A 22,541-nucleotide genomic window follows, 5' to 3' on the forward strand; every position below is an offset into this window, starting at 1 on the left:
AGGAGTTAGTTTAAATTGCCTTGTGAGCTCATTCCTATAATTAGATTTTTTTCAAGGTTAGAGATGGGCAGAAATGGGCAAACGGGAAAGGGGCAAAAGAACCGTTTGCACTAATTCATTGCTCTAGAATATCAACATTTTTATATATGTTATTAATATCTGAAAGATTTGTACGTGTGATTGGAGCTCTAGCTCACTGCAGCTGGGGCAGGGACGAACTTGCTGAGTGTACTAGGAGTGAAAGTTAGGTAGATTGAAGCCACAGTGGTGGACTTTGAATACAAGACTTAGTGATTTGGGAAGTGACAGAATGAGGATTTTTTTTTTTTTAAGAAAAAGTTTTAAGGAAGTTTAGGAGTTTAAGAATTTTTAAAACCTCGAGCCTTTAAGTTCATCCCTTTGGAAATGTAGGACAAAGGAGTTAGAAGAACTGTATTTTACACACTTAAGACAAACTTTGGAATGTGCAATCAAAAAGTACAATTCTGGCAGTTACAGAAAATATTTTAAAAAGTGAAATATAATCAAAACAAGAGGCATTAGGGAGCTTAGCAAATGATCAGAGTCAGAATTACCTACTTAAGACAAGTTTTTTCTAAACATCTTACAAGGACCTCATAAACAATAGCAGAATTTGCAAATATGTCAGAAAGTGAAAGGGATCCAGAGAATCAGTGGGACCAAGCTGATGGGCACCATTAAGAAGAGTGCCCAGATAGGAAAAAGGAGAGAAGAGAGACCCTCAGTGATTCCTTGATTTTCATCTTCACTGAGAAAAAGGTGGGGGGAGGGTCTCATTCCTGCAGAACGGATAAATATGTAGAATATTCTTGGTCACATCAACAGATTGAATAGAGATAAATCACTAGAAAGTGTGATACTGTCCTCAGAGCATTTTTTAAAATATAAATTTTCATGCAGTAAAACTAGCATAAATTTCAAGTGTACATTCATTTTGGTGAATTTGTACCTAATTGTACATCTGAGTGTGTTCTTGCTTGTGTCTGGCTTCTGTAACTCAATGTATTGTTGACCTGAATGTTTTGAAGGGTGAAATTCTTGACTTATTGGTTAAACTGTGTCACCTTTTATAAACAGCAACTTGGTAGAGGACTGGCAAAGTGCCTGTCTGGGTTGCCTTCTCCCTCTCTTGAGGGGACCCTGAGAAACTCAGCCTGGCACAGCCTATTTCTAGGCTAGGCAAGCTGCCGCGATTCAGTGGGGGACCATCAGCTAAGACAACACAGTTTCTTTTAAAAAGAAATCAATCTGACTAAACTATCAAGAGTTCTTCAGAGGGACTAAATAAAAGAAACCTTGTTTCTTAAATTCACTTAAATTTTTAGAATAGTTTTCTCAACATAAAAATAGCTCTATTATAGAACCAATACGTGCTTCTAATTTTTTTTTCTGAGTGTAGTTGAAAGGTATAAAGAAGAAAACAAAAATCACCTGTCATCTCACCACCTAGAATAACCCCTGTTTAACATTTTGGTATGTAATCTCCTCTTGTGGATTTGTGTGCTAATATCTTTCTGTGTCAGTGATTCTGACGCTGTAAATCTGTTAGGATTAGATTCAGCTCCGAGTGAGAGGAAGCCTGAAGGAACCACGGCTTAAACAGTTTGGATGTTTGTTTCTCTCTTACAAAGGAAGTCTGGGGTAAATAGCCCAGGTCCCACACAATGCTGAAGAGAACATGTTTTTATTAACTTTTTTTTTTTTTTTGCACCCATCTGGAATTTGCTTTGTGTAAATTCCTTAAGTGAAAATTGCTATACATGCACATTTTAAATTTTGATCCAGTATTGCTCTTCAGAAGCTCTTTCATTTTCATCCTACCAAGAGTAAATGTTTCCATTTCCTGGCATCCCCATGATTGGTTTCTTTATCCTGTGCCGGTGTGTGGACAGAGCATTTTCTCTCAGCACAGTTTTAATTGGCACTTCTATTATTTGTTAACGTTTGAACACGTGTACTTTTTTATTTGCCCCTTATATTTATTTGTGAATTACCTATTTGTGTTTTTTGCCCATTTTTCTTTTGGAATCTTTATCTTTTTCTTACTCATTTGTTATAGTTCTTGTTATATTAAGGATATCAATTCTTTGCCTCAGTTTTATAAATTTTTTTTCCAATGTATCTTTTGCCTTATTCATAGCAGTTTCTACTCTACTGAAGTTTTTAGTATAAATAATCAGATTTATCACTATTTTCTTCTGGATCATAGCTTTAGGGTGGTGCTTTAAAAGCTCTTTTCTACCCCGGGAATTATATCACACATTTCCCTAAAGTTTTAGAATTTCTCTGCTCACATTCCATACAAAGATTTTCGAAGAAGTGTTTTATCATAGACCACAACAAACTGAAAATCAAAATCAAACCGGTTCCTCTATTAAGCATGGGTCTCTCTACTGCCATTTCTATAAGATCAGTATTACATAATTAGTTAAAAAAAAAAAAGCCGCCTCTTTGTTCTCCCCCAAGGACCCAGATGGTAGTGTCAAATGAAAGCTCTCCCCTTTCCTGACCCCTGATTCGTTACTGGTGGACTAATAAGAAATTTTTTTTTATTCAAAAGCCTTTTTGAGACCGTCAGAACATTGCTAACAGCCTGATTTTTGTCCTGACATAAATGCATATGAAGAACCAAGCATGAAGTGCTCCATAAATGGTAGCTGTTTTTAGAAACTTACTCACTTAATCAAAAGCTGTTTGTAAATTCATTTCTTTGAAATCTTATGTGACCAAAAGGGGTGTGAACTTTTCCTCTGATTGACGCAGAAGCATATTCATTCAAAGGTTGAATATAGGCACATTCTTCTCTGTACTGATAGGCATTATATTTTGGTCATCTTTCCCCTAAATAGAACAGTCTTGTCAACAGTGAAAGTCTGTTCAGTTAGGTAACACCCCTTCCTGATTATTTGCACAAGTGCCCCAGCAAGCTCCCTAGTAACCACAATAACTCTGCTCTCTTCCTTGTGGTTAACTCTGATGTCCAGATCTGTCTGGATCTTGAACCTGGAACCAATGCATTTATCTGTGGGTTGAGGGGGAAAAAATGCGAAATGTTTTTAACATGCGTAGAATAAACTAGCTTACTCTTGATTAATATTAGACTAACAGGTGTCCCTATTGATGCCAATCCTCTTAGCCACTTACAAGATTTACATTTTGCTAACCCTTTTCCTTCTTTCTTGCTCATTGTCATTGCTGCAGACTTGCAGCTATTTGTATAAATTATATCGTCTTTAAGTTGTCTCTACTGTTAAGTAATTCATCCCATAGATGATACTTACCACTTCCATTAAATTTATCTTTATTCATCATAATCATAAGTTGCTTTTTACCAGCACTTTTATCACCCTAACTTCTCTTGTTCATAGGATATTTTGGGTTAATACTGTTCATTAAATACTGGAAAACGAATTACAGGTAAGACAAACACTGTAGAACAAAAGCAAAAAAGCAGTGCGTAAGTCAATCATATGTGACTTTTAACACAATTTCTTTTTGATGGTGGTGGGGCACACCTTTTGCTCTGGAGAGTAGATGTGTTCATAGTTTCTGTGGAAGATTAGGTTAGAGTAGTACTTGCCATTTTATTATAACCATTAGGTATTTCTACCCTTGTCTGTATCTCTCATATTTCTTATTTCCTTTCCTCCAGGTACTGTTACCTCTTTCTTACTCAACCTCTTTTAAAACTTTGTTGCCAACAGAAACCTCTGGTGATTGCTCTTTATTCCAAAAGTGAAAAAAATTTTCTCTGATTTAAAAAAAAAATCTAGTTAGTGTTTTTTAAGAAGAAGTCAGGAGTACAGAACAGAAGTATCTGATGTAGAAAGTAAAAGTTCCCATCTGGTCAACCACCCTCGCCCCTGCAGTAACCACTCTTACCAGTTTGGTATATATGTGTCTCCAGTCTTTTTTTAATTAAAAATTTTTATCTAAATATATGTATTGACATAAATGAGGTCATATGCATAGCTCTCTGCTTTTTTTTCCATCAACTATACTTTTTAACATTTTTAAAGTTCTGTTTGTGTGTCGTGTTCCCAATCCAACCCCTGTTTTCCCTCCCTTACCCTTAATATTTACTGTCAACATTCCCACCCTTCCTGAGCTTCTGTTGGGGGTGGTGCGCGTTGCTTTATGACCAGCTCTCTGCATCTTTACTCATTTTCATCAAAAGCCAAGTCAGAGGACAGGATAAGCAAGAGGGAGCAGCCTTAGTGTCAGTTACCCAGCTGTGTGTGACACTCAGCCACTCTCCAACCAGAAAGTGGCTTCTCTGTGTTCACCATGCATGCTACACATTTTCTGCTCAAGTGGAAAATTAGCCCTCTATCTTATCCAGCTGTGTAGTCAGTTTGACAGTGAGTGTGATTGGCACCTTTAACAGCTCTCCTGAAGATAGACTCGAGATACAAAGTGGAAGAAAGTGAAAGATTACCAAATAAAATTGAAATGTATTTATAGGAATCTCTGAGTGTTGGAGGGCCTGGCCCAAAATTCTCAGCAGGGGCAGTGGTTCCAAATTAGGCAAATTTGGCTCAGTGGAAGGTAGTTTAGCTCAGGATGGTCTCGTGTCAGGCAGGGATTCTCCAGAGTGTGCTCGCCCTCTCTCTGCCATGCTAAGAATCTTCTTACACACCCTGTTGGGGTGTGGAGTGTCTCCTGGCGAGTTGCAGCGTTACAGTTATTGACAGCAGTGAATGTGTACACTCAGGTGTGTTGGTGCAGAGAAAAGTTCACCAGCCTTGGAAGATTTTGGTTCCTCATTTTTAAAAGAAATATTTGGGCTATATGATCTTACACTTCCTTCCAGCTTATAAATCATGTAATTTCTTGTATTTTCAGAGAGGTAAGTTGTAAAAGAACACAGTGGCATAGTTATGTCTTGATGACAGGTTTTACAACAGAACAAGGAGTTTTGGTTGACCCAGTGAAATGATGGAATAATAAGAAACAACATTTTTGTGTTAAAATAGAGCTTAGAAATAATCTAGTCAAGTCTCCTTATTGGTCCGATGAAGAAATCTGAGGCCCAAAGAATTTAGGGACTCATTTGGACTAATACAAATTTAGAGACAAAGTTAAAACTGATACTTTATGCCTATGTTAAATGAGATGTTGGATGCTGTGATGTACAGCCCAGCAATAAAATCTGACTCTGGTTTATTTAAGCTAAAAATAAATTCCCACTTTGGAAAACAGTTTGGTAGTTTCTTACAAGGTTAAACATACCTAACCCAGCAATTCCACTCTTAAATATTTGCCCAAGGGAAATGAAATATATGCCCCTATAAAAACCTGTACGTGAATATTTATAGCAGCTTTTTTTTGTAATTGTCAAAAGCTGAAAACAACCCAGATGTCCATCAGCTTGTGAATGTTATTGATAAGCAACTGTGGTACATCCAGACAATGAAATACTTCTTAGCAATAAAAAGCAGTGAGCTGTTGATACATGCAATAAGGATGACTCTCAGAAACATTATACTAGTGTTGTACGAGATTTCCAATTGCTCTGCATCCTTGCCTGCATTTGTCAGTCTTTAATTTTGACCTTTCTAATAAGAGTGTAATGGTGTCGTATTGTGGTTTTAATTTGTATTTCTCCAAGGACTCAAGTTTAGCATCTTTTCTTTTGCCATCCATATCTTCAGTGAATGCCTCTCCACATACTTTACCCATTTTTATTGCATAGTTTGTGCTCTTACTGAGTTGTGAGATTTCTATTTTTAAGCTTTGTTTTCAAGTTCTTTATCAGATATTTGTCTTTCATATATTTTCTCCCAGTTTCTGAGTTATTTTTCATTTTCTTAAGAGTGTCTTTTGAAGAAGTTTTAAATTTTGATGAAGTCCAACTTATAGGTTTTCTTTTATAGTTTTTACTCTTTGTCTAATCTAAGAAATCTTTGCCTAACTTTCCCTCTCTTTTTGTAGAATTGCCCTGCCAGTACAGTATTCACCAGCTGCATGTGGCTTTTAAACAATTTTAAATTGTATTTTATTTTAATTAATTAAACTTTAAGTTAAAAGCTGATACTCGATTCAGTTATTGAGGAAACTTTAAGTATATTCAGAAGATCTTGGATATGTCGATCCACTTTTTCAACTGTAAGTTTTATGAACTCTAAATGCATATCAAGTATTTCAGATGACAGTTTAGCATCTGAATTGAAATATGCTGTAAGTATAAAGTTCACACTAGATTATGAAGACTTAGTACAAAAAAAAGTAATGTAAAAATGCCTCATTAATATTTTTATATTGATTATATGTTGAAATGATAATTTAAATATATTGGGTTAAATAAAATGTATTACTAAAATTAATTTCACCTATTTCTTTTACTTTTTCAATTTAGCTACTACAAAATTTTAAATTATGTATGTGATATACATACAGTGCTTTTCCAGAAGTCATATTCTTTTAGTCTTACATTTAGTTCTGTGATCCATTTGGAGTTAGAAGTCCTCTCTAACCCTAATATTTTATGATTTTTTTTTAGGAAGCTTAAGAGTTTGATGAACATAAGCAAGATTATTGGGGGAAAATTAATTCTAAAAAATTGAGAATTTTTTAAATTAGGAAATAACCACATTTTTTAAATACTAAAACATACTAATGTACAACTTCTCAAGGATGTGGAAATGACTGTGTTGGTAGTTGTAATTAACTGTTTGAATGCTCTCTGTTCTTGGTCCATTCCAAACTGGCTGCCTTAGAGGCAGTCTAGCAGAGGTTAGGTAGTGGTACAACAGGGAAACAATACTGAGTGAGAGGTTAGAAATGATGACTAAACTATAGTCACTTATTTCTAAGCTTCTTGGATTTTCTTCTATCCACCTATCCTCCTCATATTAAATCTGTTGCTTTTAGTATAATACACTATTATAGTTTTTCTTCTAATATTAGTGGAATGATTTAAGAAGGCACATTGAGAATTTATACTGGTTTGAGTGCAAAAATCAGTCTCTTATTAACTGTGTGACCTTGGGCCTTGACAGTCAAATGGGTATCGATAGTGTTAACTATTCCATTTGAGGGAAAGATTGGATAGAAAATATTTGTTGATAATTCTTATTGTTAGTGAAGGTAATTCATACAATGAAGTTTTCAATTCCTATTTCCTTTCTAAGCTAGGATCTACCTTTATTTTTAGAATTCCTTTTCAAGTGTCAGCCCTGATGTGTATTTTTTATGAATATGTATATTTTATAAATATAGCTATCATATTAATATAACATTTCTGATAGATAATTATCAATATCATTTGAAATTTTTCTCATAAAATTAAAAGCCTTGCTGAATCCTGTTAAAGAAGTATTTTGCCAAACTTCATAAAAAGAATCAAGAGTTTTTTAAAGTTACTAACGTAATCTCAAAACTTTAGACAAAAATCTGGGCGTTATCTTTGTTTCTTTCCCTCAATGCAATATCTTGTTGAATCATCCTTCTCATGAGGTAACATTTTCACTTTACCCCATTTCCATTGTCATGTCAGTAGCATGAACCATTATCACTAGTTTGAAAATGAGCACAGTTCCTTCAAAATTAACAAGAATACCTAGCAGATTGCTGTACTAATACTAAAATATCCATTAAGATCTCTTAGATTTTATTTTTGTACCATGAGACTTTTGTCATAAGGAAAATAGCACTACAAATTTTGACAATAGTAGGAAAGGTATACTTACATAATTCTGATGTCTGCGGAAGTGTCCGATAACAATACAGTAACAATGTTACTAACATTAAATAGGTGTTAATAGTTTGCTTCTTTATTTTGGATCAGATCTTCCTCGCCTCCCCGCTTTTTTAAAGACATAAGTTCTATCTAAAACTAAGATCCCCAACCTTCACTTTTCCTCCCTCTCCAGAGGTTACTGCTTTCCTCAAGTTCACGTGTGTCACGCATATCTATGCTTTTATTAGTTTAGTATACGTTAAGGTGTGTATATATTCAGCATTTTTAGGTATTGCCAAATCATCCTCCAGAGTGAGTGTAACAATTTATACTCCATTTGGACTGCATTCTTTCCAGTATGTAATATCATCAGTCTAATTTTAGCCTATTTAAGGATTTCTCATTATTGTCTTATTTTACATTTCCCTGATTCTAGTGATTCTGAGCTTCTTTATATTTTTATTTATTGACCACTCTTGTTTCCCCATTTCTGTTAGGTTTTTAAATCTTTTTATTGTTTTTGATTTTGTGTAAGCTTTTTATACTGAGCAGGTTACCGATTTTTTTTTTTAATAACATATATTGGAAATATCTTCCCCCAGTTTCTGACTTGTGTTTTCACTCTGTTATGATGTATTTGAAGATTTTCATTTTAAAATTCCATAGTCAAATACATGAATCTTTTGTCTTATAGCTTATGTTGCTTGTCTCTTAGGAAATTCCCCATTATCCCAGAGTAATAAGGTATCATCCTCTTTTTCTTTTATTTTTCACAAGTTGTAAAGTTTTGTCTTCGTATCTTAAGTAATTAAGTCATCTGGAATTAATTTTTTTTGGAATGGTGTGAAGCAATTTTTTCCAAATGGGTTACAAACTCCCAGCAGACTATCTTGGTAATGCTGCTTTTATCATATGTCAGACTCCTACATGTGTGTGCTTCTCTTCTGGGCTGTTTATTCCATTTCCATTGGTCCATTAGTGATCACAATGCAACATCCTGCTGTTGATTACATTGTAGTAACATCAGAAAATTTAAATCCTCTCTAATCACTGTTCTTTAATTTTTAGCTAATTATAGCACTTGACTCTTTCATATGATTCTTAATTTCCATAAAATATAGACTAGTGAGAACTGCCTTTTTTTTTTAATAGAAAGATTTAGTTTAAGGAATTGGCTCACTTGACTTATAATGTAAGAATCTTACAACAGTATACTTTTTTTTTTTAATCTAGAAGTCAGGTAGGGTGGCAGGTGAGATAACAGAAGAAACAAACTGCATGTGGGTAAAAGTGTTAAGATGGATGATGAGTATGTGGAAGTTCACAACTAGATTATAAACTCACTCTATATTCTTATCAACTCAAAGTATGGTCTTGTAGAGCACATCATCTCTGCAGATTTTTTCAGTTTCTGACGATGCCCTTCTCTCTGTGTAGCTTGGCATACTATGGTGGTAAAGTGTCCTCTCTCTGAATCTTACTGTGCTGGATTCAATTCCTGGTACAGCCCCTTACAACTTTGGGGCCTCATAATCTCTGTGCTTCATTTTCTTCATCTGTAAAATGGGAATGTAGTTCCTACCATAGACTTCATGGGGGAATTAAAGGAATTAAATATAAAGTTCTTGTGAACTTGTCAGAGTACCTGACATTTAATAAACACCGTGTCATATTAACTATGTATATTATAATTATTTTAAATAAGACTAGGGAAGAGGAGAATATATGTGACATTTTAGTCCATGGTTCTTTCTGCAAAAGACAGACTTATTCCCCAAAGCCAATTTACTAAAATTCAATTTGCCATATGACAAAATTGCCAAGTTTACTGAATGCACTAATTTGCCAAATTCTTTATTTTTTTAATTGAGATATAGTTGATTTGCTAAATTCTTGTGCTCTTGTTTGTTTTTGTTTTTTTTTTAAATGAAGTTTACAGTAATTCATACTGCTTTTGAAAGATTTCTGTGAGGCTGGGTTGGCTGGTTGTCATTTTGTATTCATAGCAGCTTTTTAAGTATTAGATAATCGCTGAAACTTGAGGTTGTAATGTGAGTCTTCTTAGTAATAGATGTAACATTAAGAAACACTTATTTCAAAATCAGGAACTATAAACCCCCAAGGGCTATGTACCTCAATGAAAGGAGTAACAGGAAACTAGCATTTGCTGCTCAAGAGGTCAGTAAGGAAGCTAGTCTCTGCAAGGAGCCTGGGCCAGTGCTTGGAGAGTGCTGAAAGTCTGATTTGTATGCTACCTATAAGTATAAATGTTCAAACTGAAGAATCAACTTAAAGATTGATCTCAAGATGATGATTATTTCTTGAGGACCTGCTTCAACCCATTCTGCATAGAATTCCCACAGATATAGCCCAACCAAAGGTGGGCTCACATCCAAAATTCTAAAACAGCAGAAATGAAATCCACCATGAGTTAGAATCAGCAAACGTAAGACTCCCAAGAACTTCAGACAATTGTACAAGCTGATGGAAATTCTAAAATTAAAATGTTAAAATGATTAAAGACATATATGAAGATATCAGACCTGTGAAAAGAACAAGATGCTCTTTGGAAAAAAAGAGAACTTCTTGAAATGAAAAGCAGTCTTTGAAAAGAAAATTTCAGTAGATGAGTTAAATAGCAGATTTGACACCCCTGAAGAAAGAATTAGCAAACTAAGATAGAGCTGAGGAGAGTACCCAGAATGCACTCTACAGAGCTAAAGTCAAAATATGAAAGGATAATTTAGTTACAGAGGCAGAAAGTAAAATGAAATATTACAACGTATTTTTAATAGGCATTCCACTAGTAAAAACTAGAAAGAATGAGAGAGGGATAGTATGCAAAATGATGATGACTGACTGTTTTCACAGTTGTGAAAGATGAGTCCTTAAATGTTAGAAGCATAACCCGCCCCCCCACCATAAAAAAGAAAATCACACTAATATACATCTTAATGAAAGATCAAAACACCAATGGCGAAGGGAAGATTTTAATAGTGACCTATAATGGAATACTGGTTAGACTGGCAGCAGATTTCTCATCAATGCTAGTAGATGCCAGAAGACAGTTGGATTAATATTTTTAGTTTCTAAGGTAATTTGCTATCCTATAATTCCACCACCATCACTGTTGAGTAATAAAGTCAAAATTGAGAAATTTCCAAACTAATAATAACTAAGGGTTTACCTTTTGAACACCATCACTGAAGGAAGTAGGAAGTTCAACCTAAAAGAAAGATATGGAATACAGGAAGATTGGTGAACAAAGAAATTGGTTAAAATGATGGTAAGTAATCATTAACTGTGAAAAATAGTATAAAATGATTCATTGACTCTACAGTATTGTTGTTAAGACAAATCTTTCTTTTATTTACCTAGCACTGAGGGAAAAACAACATTAAGGATTAAATCATGACAAGTTGCTTTATTGACAATGCTGGTCAGTACATTAATCTGTTACATGAACTTCTCTTTCCTTTTAAATTTCTTTTTTCCAGCCCAAGGAATTTGGCAGTTGCTTTCATATGCATTGCCTCGAATGTGATGGGGAATCCTTTTGTACATATCTTGGTTACAGACCATAGCAAAGTTTCATCAATTTGTAAATAACTTCCATAGTAGGAAAAAAAATCAAGAAATAACAACTAAAACTCAAGAAATCAAGAAATAACAGTATAATGATATTACTGAGAAATACAGAGGTAACTAGAAGAAATAGAAGAGTCAAAAGTAGTTGCCTCTCAAATTGGGTGATTCATTTTTTTCCTTTTTTTTTTTTTAATTGAAGTATATTCAGTTTACAGTGTGTCTATTTCTGGTATACAGCATAATGTTTCAGTCATCCATATACATACATATGTTCCTTTTCGTATTCTTTTTCATTATTTGTTACTATAAGATATTGAATATAGTTCCCTGTGCTACACAGTAGAAACTTGTTTATTTTATATATAATAGTGAGTATCAGCAAATCTCAAACTCTCAGTTTATCCCTTCCCACCTGCTTTCCCCTCTGGTAACGATAAGTTTGTTTTCTATGTCTTTGAGTCTGTTTCTGTTTTCTAAATAAGTTCATTTGTGTCATTTTTTTAGTGTCCAGATATAAGTGATATCATATAGTATTTTTCTTTCTCTTTCTGGCTTACTTCACTTAGAATGATGATCTCCAGTTTCATCCATGTTGATGCAAATGGCATTATTTTATTTTTTATGACTAAATAGTATTCCATTGTGTGTGTGTGTGTGTGTGTGTGTGCGCGCGTGTGCGTGCGTGCGTGTGTAAATGTTGGTGGACATTTAGATTGTTTCCATGTCTTGGTTATTGTAAATAGTGCTGCTGTGAACATTGGGATTCATGTGTCTTTTCGAATTAGCGCTTCCTCTGGATATATGCCTGGGAGTTGGATTGCCTAATCATAGAATAAGTCTTTTTAGTTTTTTAAGGTATCTCCATACTGTTTTCCATAATGGCTGCACCAAAGTACTTTCCCAGCAACATTGTAGGAGGGTTCCCTGTTCTCCACACCCTCTCCAGCATTTATTGTTTGTGGACTATTTAATGATGGCTATTCTGACTGGTGTGAGGAGATACCTCATTGTAGTTTTGATTTGTGTTTCTCTGACAATTAACGATATTGAGCATTTTTTCATGTACCTATTAGCCGTTTGTATGTCTTCATTGGAGAAATGCTTGTTTAGGTCTTTTGCCCATTTTGGGGTTGGATTGTTTGGGTTTTTGTTGTTGTTGTTATTATTAAGTTATATGAGCTGTTTGTATATTCTAGAATTTAAGCCCTTGTCAAGTCACATCATTTGCAAATATTTTCTCCCATTCCGTAGGTTGTCTTTTCAGTTTTGTTTATAGTTTCCTTTGCTGTGCAAAAGCTGAAAAGTTTAATTAGGTCCCATTTGTTTATTTTTGCTTTGGTTTCTCTTGCCTGGGTAGACTGCCCTTGGAGAATGTTGCTAAGATTTATGTCAGAGAATATTTTGCCTAATTTCTCCTAGGAGGCTTGTAGTGTCTTGTCTTATGTTTGTCTTTGAGCCATTTTGAGTTAATTTTTGTGTATGGTCTGAGGGAGGGATCTAACTTGATTGATTTACATGTGGCTGTCCAGTTTTCTCAACACCACTTGCCTTTTCTCCATTATATGTTCTTGTCTCCTTTGTCGAAGATTAGTTGACTGTAAGTATGTGGGTTTATTTCTGAGCTGTCTATGGTTTTCCATTGATCCTTATGTCTGTTTTGGGGCAATATCATGCTGTTTTGATTACTGTGGGGTGATTCATTTTTAACTGTGTGTGTATGTGTGTAAAATTTCATTTAAAAGATGCAAGACTGATTAGCTGAAGGTAGAATTGGTATAGCTATATTATTTAGAAATAAACCTAGAAATAGATTTCAAGACAAAGAGCATTACTTGACAATAAACCATTCACTAGCTGTAATCCTGAGCATTATGTACCTAGCCGTGTAGCTTCAAGATGTATAAAGCAAAATGTGATAGAATTACAAAAAGAAATAGACAAGTTCTTCTCTCTCAAGACTCAAAGTAGGTAAGGATATGGGAGATTTAAATAAGATAATACACTTAATCTGCTCTGTGTACAACAATTAAATTACACATTTGCAATTTTCATACACACTGGATCATTTGTTAAAAAAGAAACAACTATTCACATGTAGAGAGTCAAAAGGAAGTTTCAATATCAAAAAGTTATGTACAAAATCTGTTCTGTGACCATAAGAAAATTAGAAATCAATAACCAAAAGATAATCATTACAACCTTTATATTTGGAAATTAAACCAAACACACGTGCACACACACAACACACACTTCTTTGTGGCTCAGAGAAGAAATCACAATAGAAATCACATAGTATTTAGAAATGGATAAATTGAAAACAATATAAACTTATAAAATGCATCCAGAGTATCACTTAGAGGGCTGTCTGTAGCCTGAGTGCGTATTTTAATTTTAATCAACTACACATCCAACTGCAGAAATTTTAAGTATGGTAGATAAAACTTGAAATAGAACAATAAAACAGAGCAGAAATTAAATAGTAACTGCAAAGATACATTTATGTTAATGATAATTGACTAGTTGGTTATGAACTAAAGGAATAAAACATTTTAAACTGTAAAGGAAGGGAAAATAATAGTAACAAAAGAAAAAGCAGTGCATTGCTCCTGGCTCAGAGAAATGCTATTATATAGTAAAAATGGCAGCCTTCCCTAAATATATAGATTAAATGTAGCCTCTGTTTACATCCTTGGAAAAAATTTTTTAGAATTGAAGTCTAGTCATCCTAACTTATTTGAAGATACTACAAAGTAAAAACTGTACAGCATTGGGGGCAAAAATGAAAAACAAAAACAAAAAAAAGACTGACAGACAAAATAGAGATTTCAGAAAACTATTCAAACTATTACAGGGCTCAGAGGTGTTAAAAGCTGAGAATAACTTAGAAAGGAATCATCTTTAATGAGTTTTGCTAGGACGTTTAAGAAAACGGACTCATGTTTTTGTCGCAGTTGTGGATAAGAGATCAATTTAGGACTATTTATGAAAACAGTGTTTTCAGAGATCATATTGGTTTGTCAACATAATAGCTATTCTGCAAAAGTGTGTCAACAGAAGGAATGCAAAAAAAAAGAAAGTCAGAATATTGATAGTTGTAAAAACTGAGTAACAGTAGTTTATTATTTGCCTACTTGTATGTTTGGAATTTTCCATAATAAAACTTTTTTAATGAAAGTGAGGGAAAGGGAATATATGTACTAATTAAGTATAACTGGTAAAAGATTTTATCCAAAAAATGTAAACAATGCTTGTATGTATTAAACATATATAAATTCCGAAACCAGTTTCCATTTATTCAGTGGTTAAAAAAGATGAACAAGCACACAAGGAAATATAGATAGTAAAGCATTACACAGAAGTCTGCAGCTTTGTTATTAAGTAGAAATAAAACTAACTTGAAAGCATTGCTATGTGCTTGTTAAGCTAGAAAAAATAGAAATTGTAAAACCTTATGTTGTCTAAAATATTCACTTCTGTACTCAGTAGTAACTGTGTCTTCCTGGGAGGAAAACTAGCAATGGACAATGTTTGTAAAAATTTTCATTCACTTTACCTAGTCTTAGGGGATACACGCACATCCAAGACATTAGTAAATGCCACATAGAACAGAATTTCTTGTCTAAAATGCTGTAAATTTAGGTGCCCCCCCCCCCCAATGTAGGTGAGCTCTTCAGCCCCGTAATGATTCTCTATCTATAGCAACAATGAGCACATACTCCAGTCAGGCTTTGTATCCGTTGAGTCCTCACAACTTTAGGAGGCTAGCTTCGGAAACCGCATCTTACAGATAAGGAAACTGAGTCTTTGCAAAGTTAAGTGACTTTCCCCAAATCACACATTCATAGCAAGCATGACCAGGCTTTGAGCCTAGGCAGTCTGATTTCAGGCTCCCTGCTTTAAATCGTTTCTCCAAACTGCCTCTCAAAATTAAAGCGTTTATGAATTAGTTGATTTCCTGGTTTAGGGCCATTCAATTGCTCCCACATAGCTATTAGTGACGTTTACTAAGATTATATGCTGCATTTTGGTGTAGATTCTAGTTGGTTTTGACCACACTGCTGATGGGAGTCAGCAGTGAAACAGATCTGCTGTATCACTGATGACACTGTAAATAGGCACAGCGTTTTTTGGAAAGCATTTTGGCAGCGTATTTCAAGAGTCATAAAATGCTCATATTTTTTGACCTAGTTAATGCCACTTCTGGGAATCCTCTGAAGAAATAGTCCAGTATGGAAAAAGCCTTAAGCGCTAAAGTTATCACCACAGCCATGTTTGTAAAAGAGCAACTGGAAGCAGCCCTGAGTGTTCAACACTAAGAGAATGATTAAACAAAGCATGGTATGTGTACTTAGGCAGCCAATAAAAATGAAGTGTGATGCAACACAGTGAGTCTTAAAAGCAGTGTACAGAACAGAGTGTGCACTGAAATTACAGCTTTTACAGGTGTGAAAAAAGGCAGGAAATATAAAAATGATTGCGGGTAATATTTTTCTTTCTGCTAGTTTTCAAATTTTCTGTCATACAGACTTATTTCTAGTTGTAAAGTTAAAGTCACATGATTACTTAATGTTCTGTGTGTTAATCTCATAGCCCTCGCTAGATTATAATCCGTTTGGTGATTGTAGGCAGCATGTTAGAGATGGGCAAAGAGCATCACTAGAGATAGGGGAACCTTGCCGAGTACTTCGTTTACTGGCGACAGTTACCCTGTGCCGTGTGTCTTAGCTGACTGAGTTGCCCCACAAAGTGAGCAGTGCAATTTGGAGAGCACGAGTGGGGATCTTTGGAGTCAGGAGACCTTGCTGCATGTCTTTGGCTCTTCTCAGACAAGCCACTCAAACTGTGTAAAGCTTAATTTCCTGATCCATAAAATCAGAGCTAGTGAGATCAGGGTCTGGCACTCTTTTAGTAGACACTCTGAAAACATTTCTTCCGTTCAGTTATGGCCCTTGTAAAGTGTCCCTCTCCTTTCTGTATCCTTGGACGGCAGGAGCAAGTGTGCAGTCTGTCGGCTAACTTCTTTTACCTGAAATCTTTCGAGCAGCAGCTTTTTACATGTCCATCTTCTGTCTTCTGGTGCAACGTTAAATTAAAATATCCATAATTTAAAGATGAATTTTGTTATTCAGTTTGACTGGCTAACTTTTCAGTTTTGTTTTAAGCATATATTCTTTTTCTGATGGTAAAAGTATGGGAAATGCTTGTCATCAAATGTTCAGAAAATACCAAGCTGTCTTTTCACCCAGAAATAACCATTATATACATTTCATTTCTTTTTAAATTTTTCTGAATATCTGATTTTTTTTCTTTCTGTGGAGGAGTATAGGAAAGCTCTTATTAGAACGTTTGTTATGTTTGGGGCAGGTTTAACAGGATGCTTTGTGTTCATTCTGAGATAGTTTATCTTTAACAAATATGTAAATATGTAAAGACCAAGCTATCAGCAGGGAACCAGGTGGAGAATGGGGGGGGGAATGGCTCTGCCTCGAGTAGTGGGAAAATGTTCTCTGTAGTTCTGGTATCTATCAAAGTATGAACTTACATAAAGTATAATTACCAAAACCTTGCTTCCTCGTCTTTTCTTTAGTACTTTTCAGTACTGTTTTCATTATAAGTAACTTTGTACCCTTTCAGGCCATGAGTTGTGAATTATGGCTTGGAAAATATGATTATCATACATAAACTTGGAATGCCAAGAAGCTTGCAGAATACCCACAATTTTTTGGCTCTTGGCCTTATCAGTTTTAGAACCTACAGTTTTCAAAAATCATCAGTTTTTATAATGTCTTCTGGAGAAGGGGAGGAAATTTATCCAGTGTCAGAACTGACAAGAGCCACCAACGCCTGGAGGGACTTAGCCTGAGCGCCCGTGGCCACATGGGCGTGAGCACTAATGCTCCGTTGCCCTCACTTGTGCTTAACTCAGAAAGAAAGAATGTGTTTGTCAAGAGATGAAGACCCCTGATCTCTCCACTTTGGGGGCTTTGGTTCAAGAGAAGCTTCTACAGGATGACTTCAAAAGTCGAGGGAAAGGTCTTTTCTCTCTTCTTTGATTTACTTTCTTCAGAGCAGCAGTCGAATTACGAAAGGTGACTCAGAGTACACGCCATAGAAATAATTTCAGCATGGCGTGTCTGTCTTCCCCACTGCACCGAGGAGGGCGTGAGGAATGTTTGAGGTCAGTGTATTGTGTTGCCTCGTCACTCTCCTTTGAACATGCGGCTCGTGCCCCTCTGATTTCTGAGGTCTGCTGCCACAGGCAAGAGACTCTTGATTGGTCGAGAATAGGTGTCCCTCGCTCCTGTCTAGTATCTGCACGTCAGGGAAGTCACTTGTCCTTTTGAGTCATTTCTTGTGACAAGGCTGAGCCTGAACTTCCTTACTGATGCTTGTTTGGTAACCCTTCCCAACCATTTCTTCCTGGAAGAAAGCCCCCTGACTTATTTACAGAGGAGAAAACCTAACCTGTAGCACAGTTTGAAGTTCCAGCTCAGAGTCTAATTGACATCCACAGTTTTGCACAGCACTTAGTCATGACGGGATAATGGGAATTCGGAAATGTCCTGTGAGAGTGGAGTGGGAAACTGCAGCCTGGAAGCCTTCTGTATGGAATAACTTCAGCCCTTCTAAAACTCTGCTTGCCTGGGCTCTAACTTGGCACCCTAAGGAAGACTGAGTACATTCCGAGACTTCTGAGTATGCTGAATGTCAGGGGAAGTGGTAGCCAGCGCTGTAAAAGGAGAGGAAGCCGTATACACAGTTTGCTGAGTTTACACACTGTTCTAATGAGGGAAGATAACCAACTTTATTTAATTCACAATTTTTTTTTTTAGACTTTTTCTATAATTGATTATTGACAAAAGTGATTTGATTTTTTCTTTTTTCAGTATTGCCTTTCAGGGCACCCAACCTTACCATGCAATGTGCTCAAATTCAAATCAACCACCATTATGTTGGACTGTGGACTGGACATGACTTCCACCCTCAATTTCCTTCCTTTGCCGCTTGTTCAAAAGTAAGTGCTGATGCATCTGAGACAAAATGAGCTCCAGTGTGCTGAGAAGCGGTACCCAGTAGCATAAAGATTACCAGTACCTCGTGTGTTGTCTTAAGTTGACTTCGTTCCCTTAAAAATGTTCTTCATCAAAATATGCTTTGGCTTGGGTTGATGGAAAGTGTTGTATTGATTTATTGATTGACTTCTTTATTATAACTTCTTCTGAGCTTCTGTAAAATGTTTCTGCAACTGCTTAGTGCAAGTGAGGTCATATATATTTCATCTTTCTTGCTAATTCATGTAAGAGCTGATAAATGGTCAACTGATAAGCCCCAAGAATTGAATTTTAGAATGACTTAACTGCCTTTGCAGGGACTTGACATCATAGAGCCTGATGTTCCTTTTTGATAGAAATCTATGCATTATTTTCATACTAATCATCTGTGGATATCATAGAATCATACATGAAGCCAAAGTCCCTGTCTTAAAGCAGGCAGATTACCCCAGGCCTACAGTCAGCTCTGTTTCCTCTTACTGAGACCTTGTCTAGAGATTGATTTTTCCAGCTTGCTGTTATTTAGAAGCAGAAATTTCTAAGAAAAGTGGGTAATTTTCAGAAGCAAATATACTCCCAGTAGCGAAAAGTGATACCACATAAAAGAGGAGAGACAGAAAAGCTATCTAAAGCAGATTTAAGAGCTTAAAAGCATAATAAGCTAGGTAAACCATCTAATGTATCTCATTCGCTCCTGAAGACATCGCTGTGTGCAGTGATTATTCATAATGATAACCCCATGAACCATGTAGAAAAACTATAATTAAAAATCAACCATTGACTTTTTTTCTGAGATAAGGGATATAGTAAGGTGTTGGGGACAAACTCGAAGTTAATTCCAGATTACCTTGTATGCATAGCTGATAAAATCCATTTATAATGACATCCAACACTTAAAAATACATATACCATCCACAGATATTATCCACGGTTGGTTCAAGAGCTGTAGGTATTTTTCTCATATATTTCTCAACAAAAATGACTGACAGGTTGTTTCTTACTAAAATAGCCTAACGTTGTTGTCTGTTCTTCCAAAGATTAAAATGTTCATTCATTTGGTGTTTTAGACCAGGAGATATAGACATGAACAAGACAACTTTTCTTCACTCATGGAATTTATAGACTGTTAGGGAGAAGGAATTACACAGTTGAAGGTTTAATTATACTTGTGTTAAGAAAGCAACTATATACTTGGGGTAATTACTGAAAAAAAAACACAAGGTACTCAGGATTTCTAAAAGGGGGCCTACACGCTGTGCAGGGCATGAATCACCTAGGTGTTCAGAACCTGAGTTAGTCAGACAGCCCTAGCTGCAGGTTCCCCCTTTGCTGTTCATTCTCGTCTTTACCTGATTCTGTATTTCTGAGTGAATGCATAGTCCGCTTCCACTCTTTCTTCCCCTTGTCATTGCTCCTCTCTCAGAGGGAGGCTACACTCATGGGATGATTGGCAGCCCATGGCAGTTCCTTACAAAGAGTGTCTTCCTTTGCTCAGGCTAGAAACCTTGGAGATCTGCTTGGCTAAAGCAGTATCCCCAGTCCCTCCCTATCCCCTCATCCTGCTTTATTTTTCTTCATAGCACTTATCATTACCTAATATATTCATATTTGGTTTATATATTGTCTTTCCTCTCCACTAAAAGATAAGGTTTATAAGGGCAGAGATTTTGTTTGTTCTCCACTGTATCCCCAGTGCCTAAAATAGTTCCAGGCATATAGTAACTGCTCAGTAAATACTTGATCTATGAGTGAATCCTTTTATCTTCTTTGGATTCCAACCTTCTCACCTTCTGAGTCATTTCATTATTGTAATCTTTCCTTTTTCTTGAATCTTTCCATCTTGACTTACTTCTTCCCATTTAATTATGCTCAGTCACTTTTAAATTAAAATTAAAAAATAATTTTTTTAACCTCCTGTCAATTCTGCTTTCCCCTTCAGCACTTCTAACTCAACTCCTCTCCAGTCTGCTTTGCCCACACCACCCACTAGAACGTCTCTCGGTAAAATCACAAATGACTTCCATGTCATTAGCCACGAAGCCCATTTGTCAGTCCTCATCCTCCTTCGCATTCAGCACCGCTCTCCTCCGTGATAATGCATTCCTGGTTTTCTTTATTTCTCTGACTCTTCCTCTTCTGTCTGCTTGGGGATCCATTTTCCTCTAGCTGGCCATCACACATCAGAATTCTTCAATGTTCAGTGCTTGGCCATCAGCGTCTTCAAGGGAATTTAATAAATGCTCAGGGCCTTGGTAACCATCCAGACGATAACTTACACATGTGTATTTTTAGTTAATAATTCTCTACTGAGTTCCAGATTCATAAATCCAAAATGCCTACTCTGTTTCTTTCCTTGGATAAGCCTTTGAAAGCATTTCAAAACTTAACGTGCCCCGAGCTGAGTTCAGGATTAGACTCAGTCCAGAAGAGGAGAGCAGACCCTCCGGTTTCCCCCTACGCTGCCATCTTAGGGAATGGCATCCTGTTAAAAAGCCACGTGCCCCCTTCCTCGCTCCCCACATCCAGGCTTTCATTAAATAAGCCTTGTCATTTTCACCTTCTCGATAGCTCGAGTCCGGTCACCTCTCTTAAGTACTACTGCTGTAGTGGTCCGCCTCCTCTTTTACAGGCATTACTGCTGAAGCCCCTACCCAGTCTCCCCAGTTCTATTCTTGCACCTGTATAAAGCCAGAGTCTTTCTTTTTGTGTAACTTTTTATTTTGAAATCACTTCAGATTTACAGAAAAGTTGCAAGAATAGAACAGACAACTCCCAGTTACTCTCACCAGTTGTTAACATTGATCACACTTGCTTTACCACTTCCTCTTTATCTGTATGCATATAATTTTTCTGACCCATTTGAAAGATACAGACACAGTGCTCTTTGTCATTTAAATACTTGAGTGCCTGTTTTATAAGAAGAACATTTCTCCTACATAACCACAGTATGGTCATCAAAATACAGAAACTTTTATCAATGCTATACTAGATAGGATTTAAGCTGTGTACCTTGTTCGTATTTCCCAAGATACACCAGTTCATATTTGACTATAATGCCATTTAATCACAAAAAAGAAGAATAACTCACTGGTCTAGGATCCAGTCCAGATCACACATTGCATTTTGTCACTTTTTTAATCTGGAAGAGTTTCACAGTCTTTCATGGCCTTGCCTTTTATGACCTTGCCACTTTTAGGACAGGCCAGTTCTTTTATATAACATCTTTCAACGTGGATTTGTCTCGTGTTTCTTCACGATTAGGTTGGGGTTACTTTTTCGGTAGGAATACCACACAAATGATGGTATGTGTTATCAGAAGGCACTGGATGTCAGTTTTCTCCAAAATCCTCTTTTAGAAACACACATCTAATCGTCTCTCACCTGTTCAAGACCTTTTCAGTGGCCTTTCATTACTCTTAGGATAAATGCCGAGTTCATCTTGGTACCTTAGGCTTTATGCCTACCTTTCTAGTGTCTTGCTCTTTGTTTCCTTTCAGTTTCAAAGAAATTTTATCTCCTGCCTGGAAGCCGTTCCACAAACTGTTCCTTCAGCCAGGAAGGCTTTCCCCACTCCCACATCCCACCTTCCCTGAGCCTGTTTAGCAGGGGCTCATCTCTCAGATCATTTATGACTCTAGTTTCCATATAGGAAGGACAGAGAGATGGCATTTTAGATGGGGGGGTAGTATATGGGACTTTTCTTGAAATTTCATCTGAATAACTTTTTTTGTTAGATGTCCATCCCAAGGCTGGTGAGAATGATTGGAGGACAGTCCCAGGCCTTGTGCCTGTCTTCTTTCTTTTTCCTCCAAACCCAGCCCCTTGACTCAGTTTCCCTTTGACTCCACTACTGTCCAGACCTCAGCTCAGTCATCATAAACCCAGGGACATCTTCATGCTGCCTAGACCAGTCCCTTGTGAGGAAGCTTTGTGGTGCTTTGTGCTGTCCAGCCTCATCATTTGTAACATCTTGTCCTCTGTGTGATTACTTGATATGTCTGTCTTCCCTACCAGCTCAGGGGGACAGGTATGTTTTGCTCACAGTCACATCACCAGCAGCTGAATGCGTGACACATAAATCAAGATTCAGCAGTGAATGGGTGACAATGAACATCTCATCCTCTGATACTGCACCAAATGATGAGGCCGTGCTGTCCTGCTTTCTGGAGAAACACCCTCTATCTTCACCTCGTAACTCG

The 22,541-nt window shown here is 36.3% G+C and overlaps 1 protein-coding gene across 3 annotated transcripts in view; it reads left to right on the plus strand.

Moving 5' to 3' along the window:
• INTS9 (integrator complex subunit 9) overlaps nucleotides 1-22,541 on the plus strand; it is an 84,915-nt gene that overhangs the window by 10,428 nt on the left and 51,946 nt on the right. For 2 of the 3 annotated variants that reach the window (XM_032470948.1, XM_006181225.3), the window contains exon 2: nucleotides 18,178-18,305. The exons of the other annotated variant lie outside the window; for it this stretch is intronic. In XM_032470948.1, the coding sequence (XP_032326839.1) occupies nucleotides 18,241-18,305 (65 nt within the window). In that variant the 5' untranslated portion in view covers nucleotides 18,178-18,240. The remainder of the gene's footprint in view (nucleotides 1-18,177; nucleotides 18,306-22,541) is intronic. 3 annotated transcript variants of the gene reach the window in all.

The sequence above is a fragment of the Camelus ferus genome, chromosome 31, assembly GCF_009834535.1.
Source record: "Camelus ferus isolate YT-003-E chromosome 31, BCGSAC_Cfer_1.0, whole genome shotgun sequence".
Classification (NCBI taxonomy): Eukaryota; Metazoa; Chordata; class Mammalia; order Artiodactyla; family Camelidae; genus Camelus; species Camelus ferus.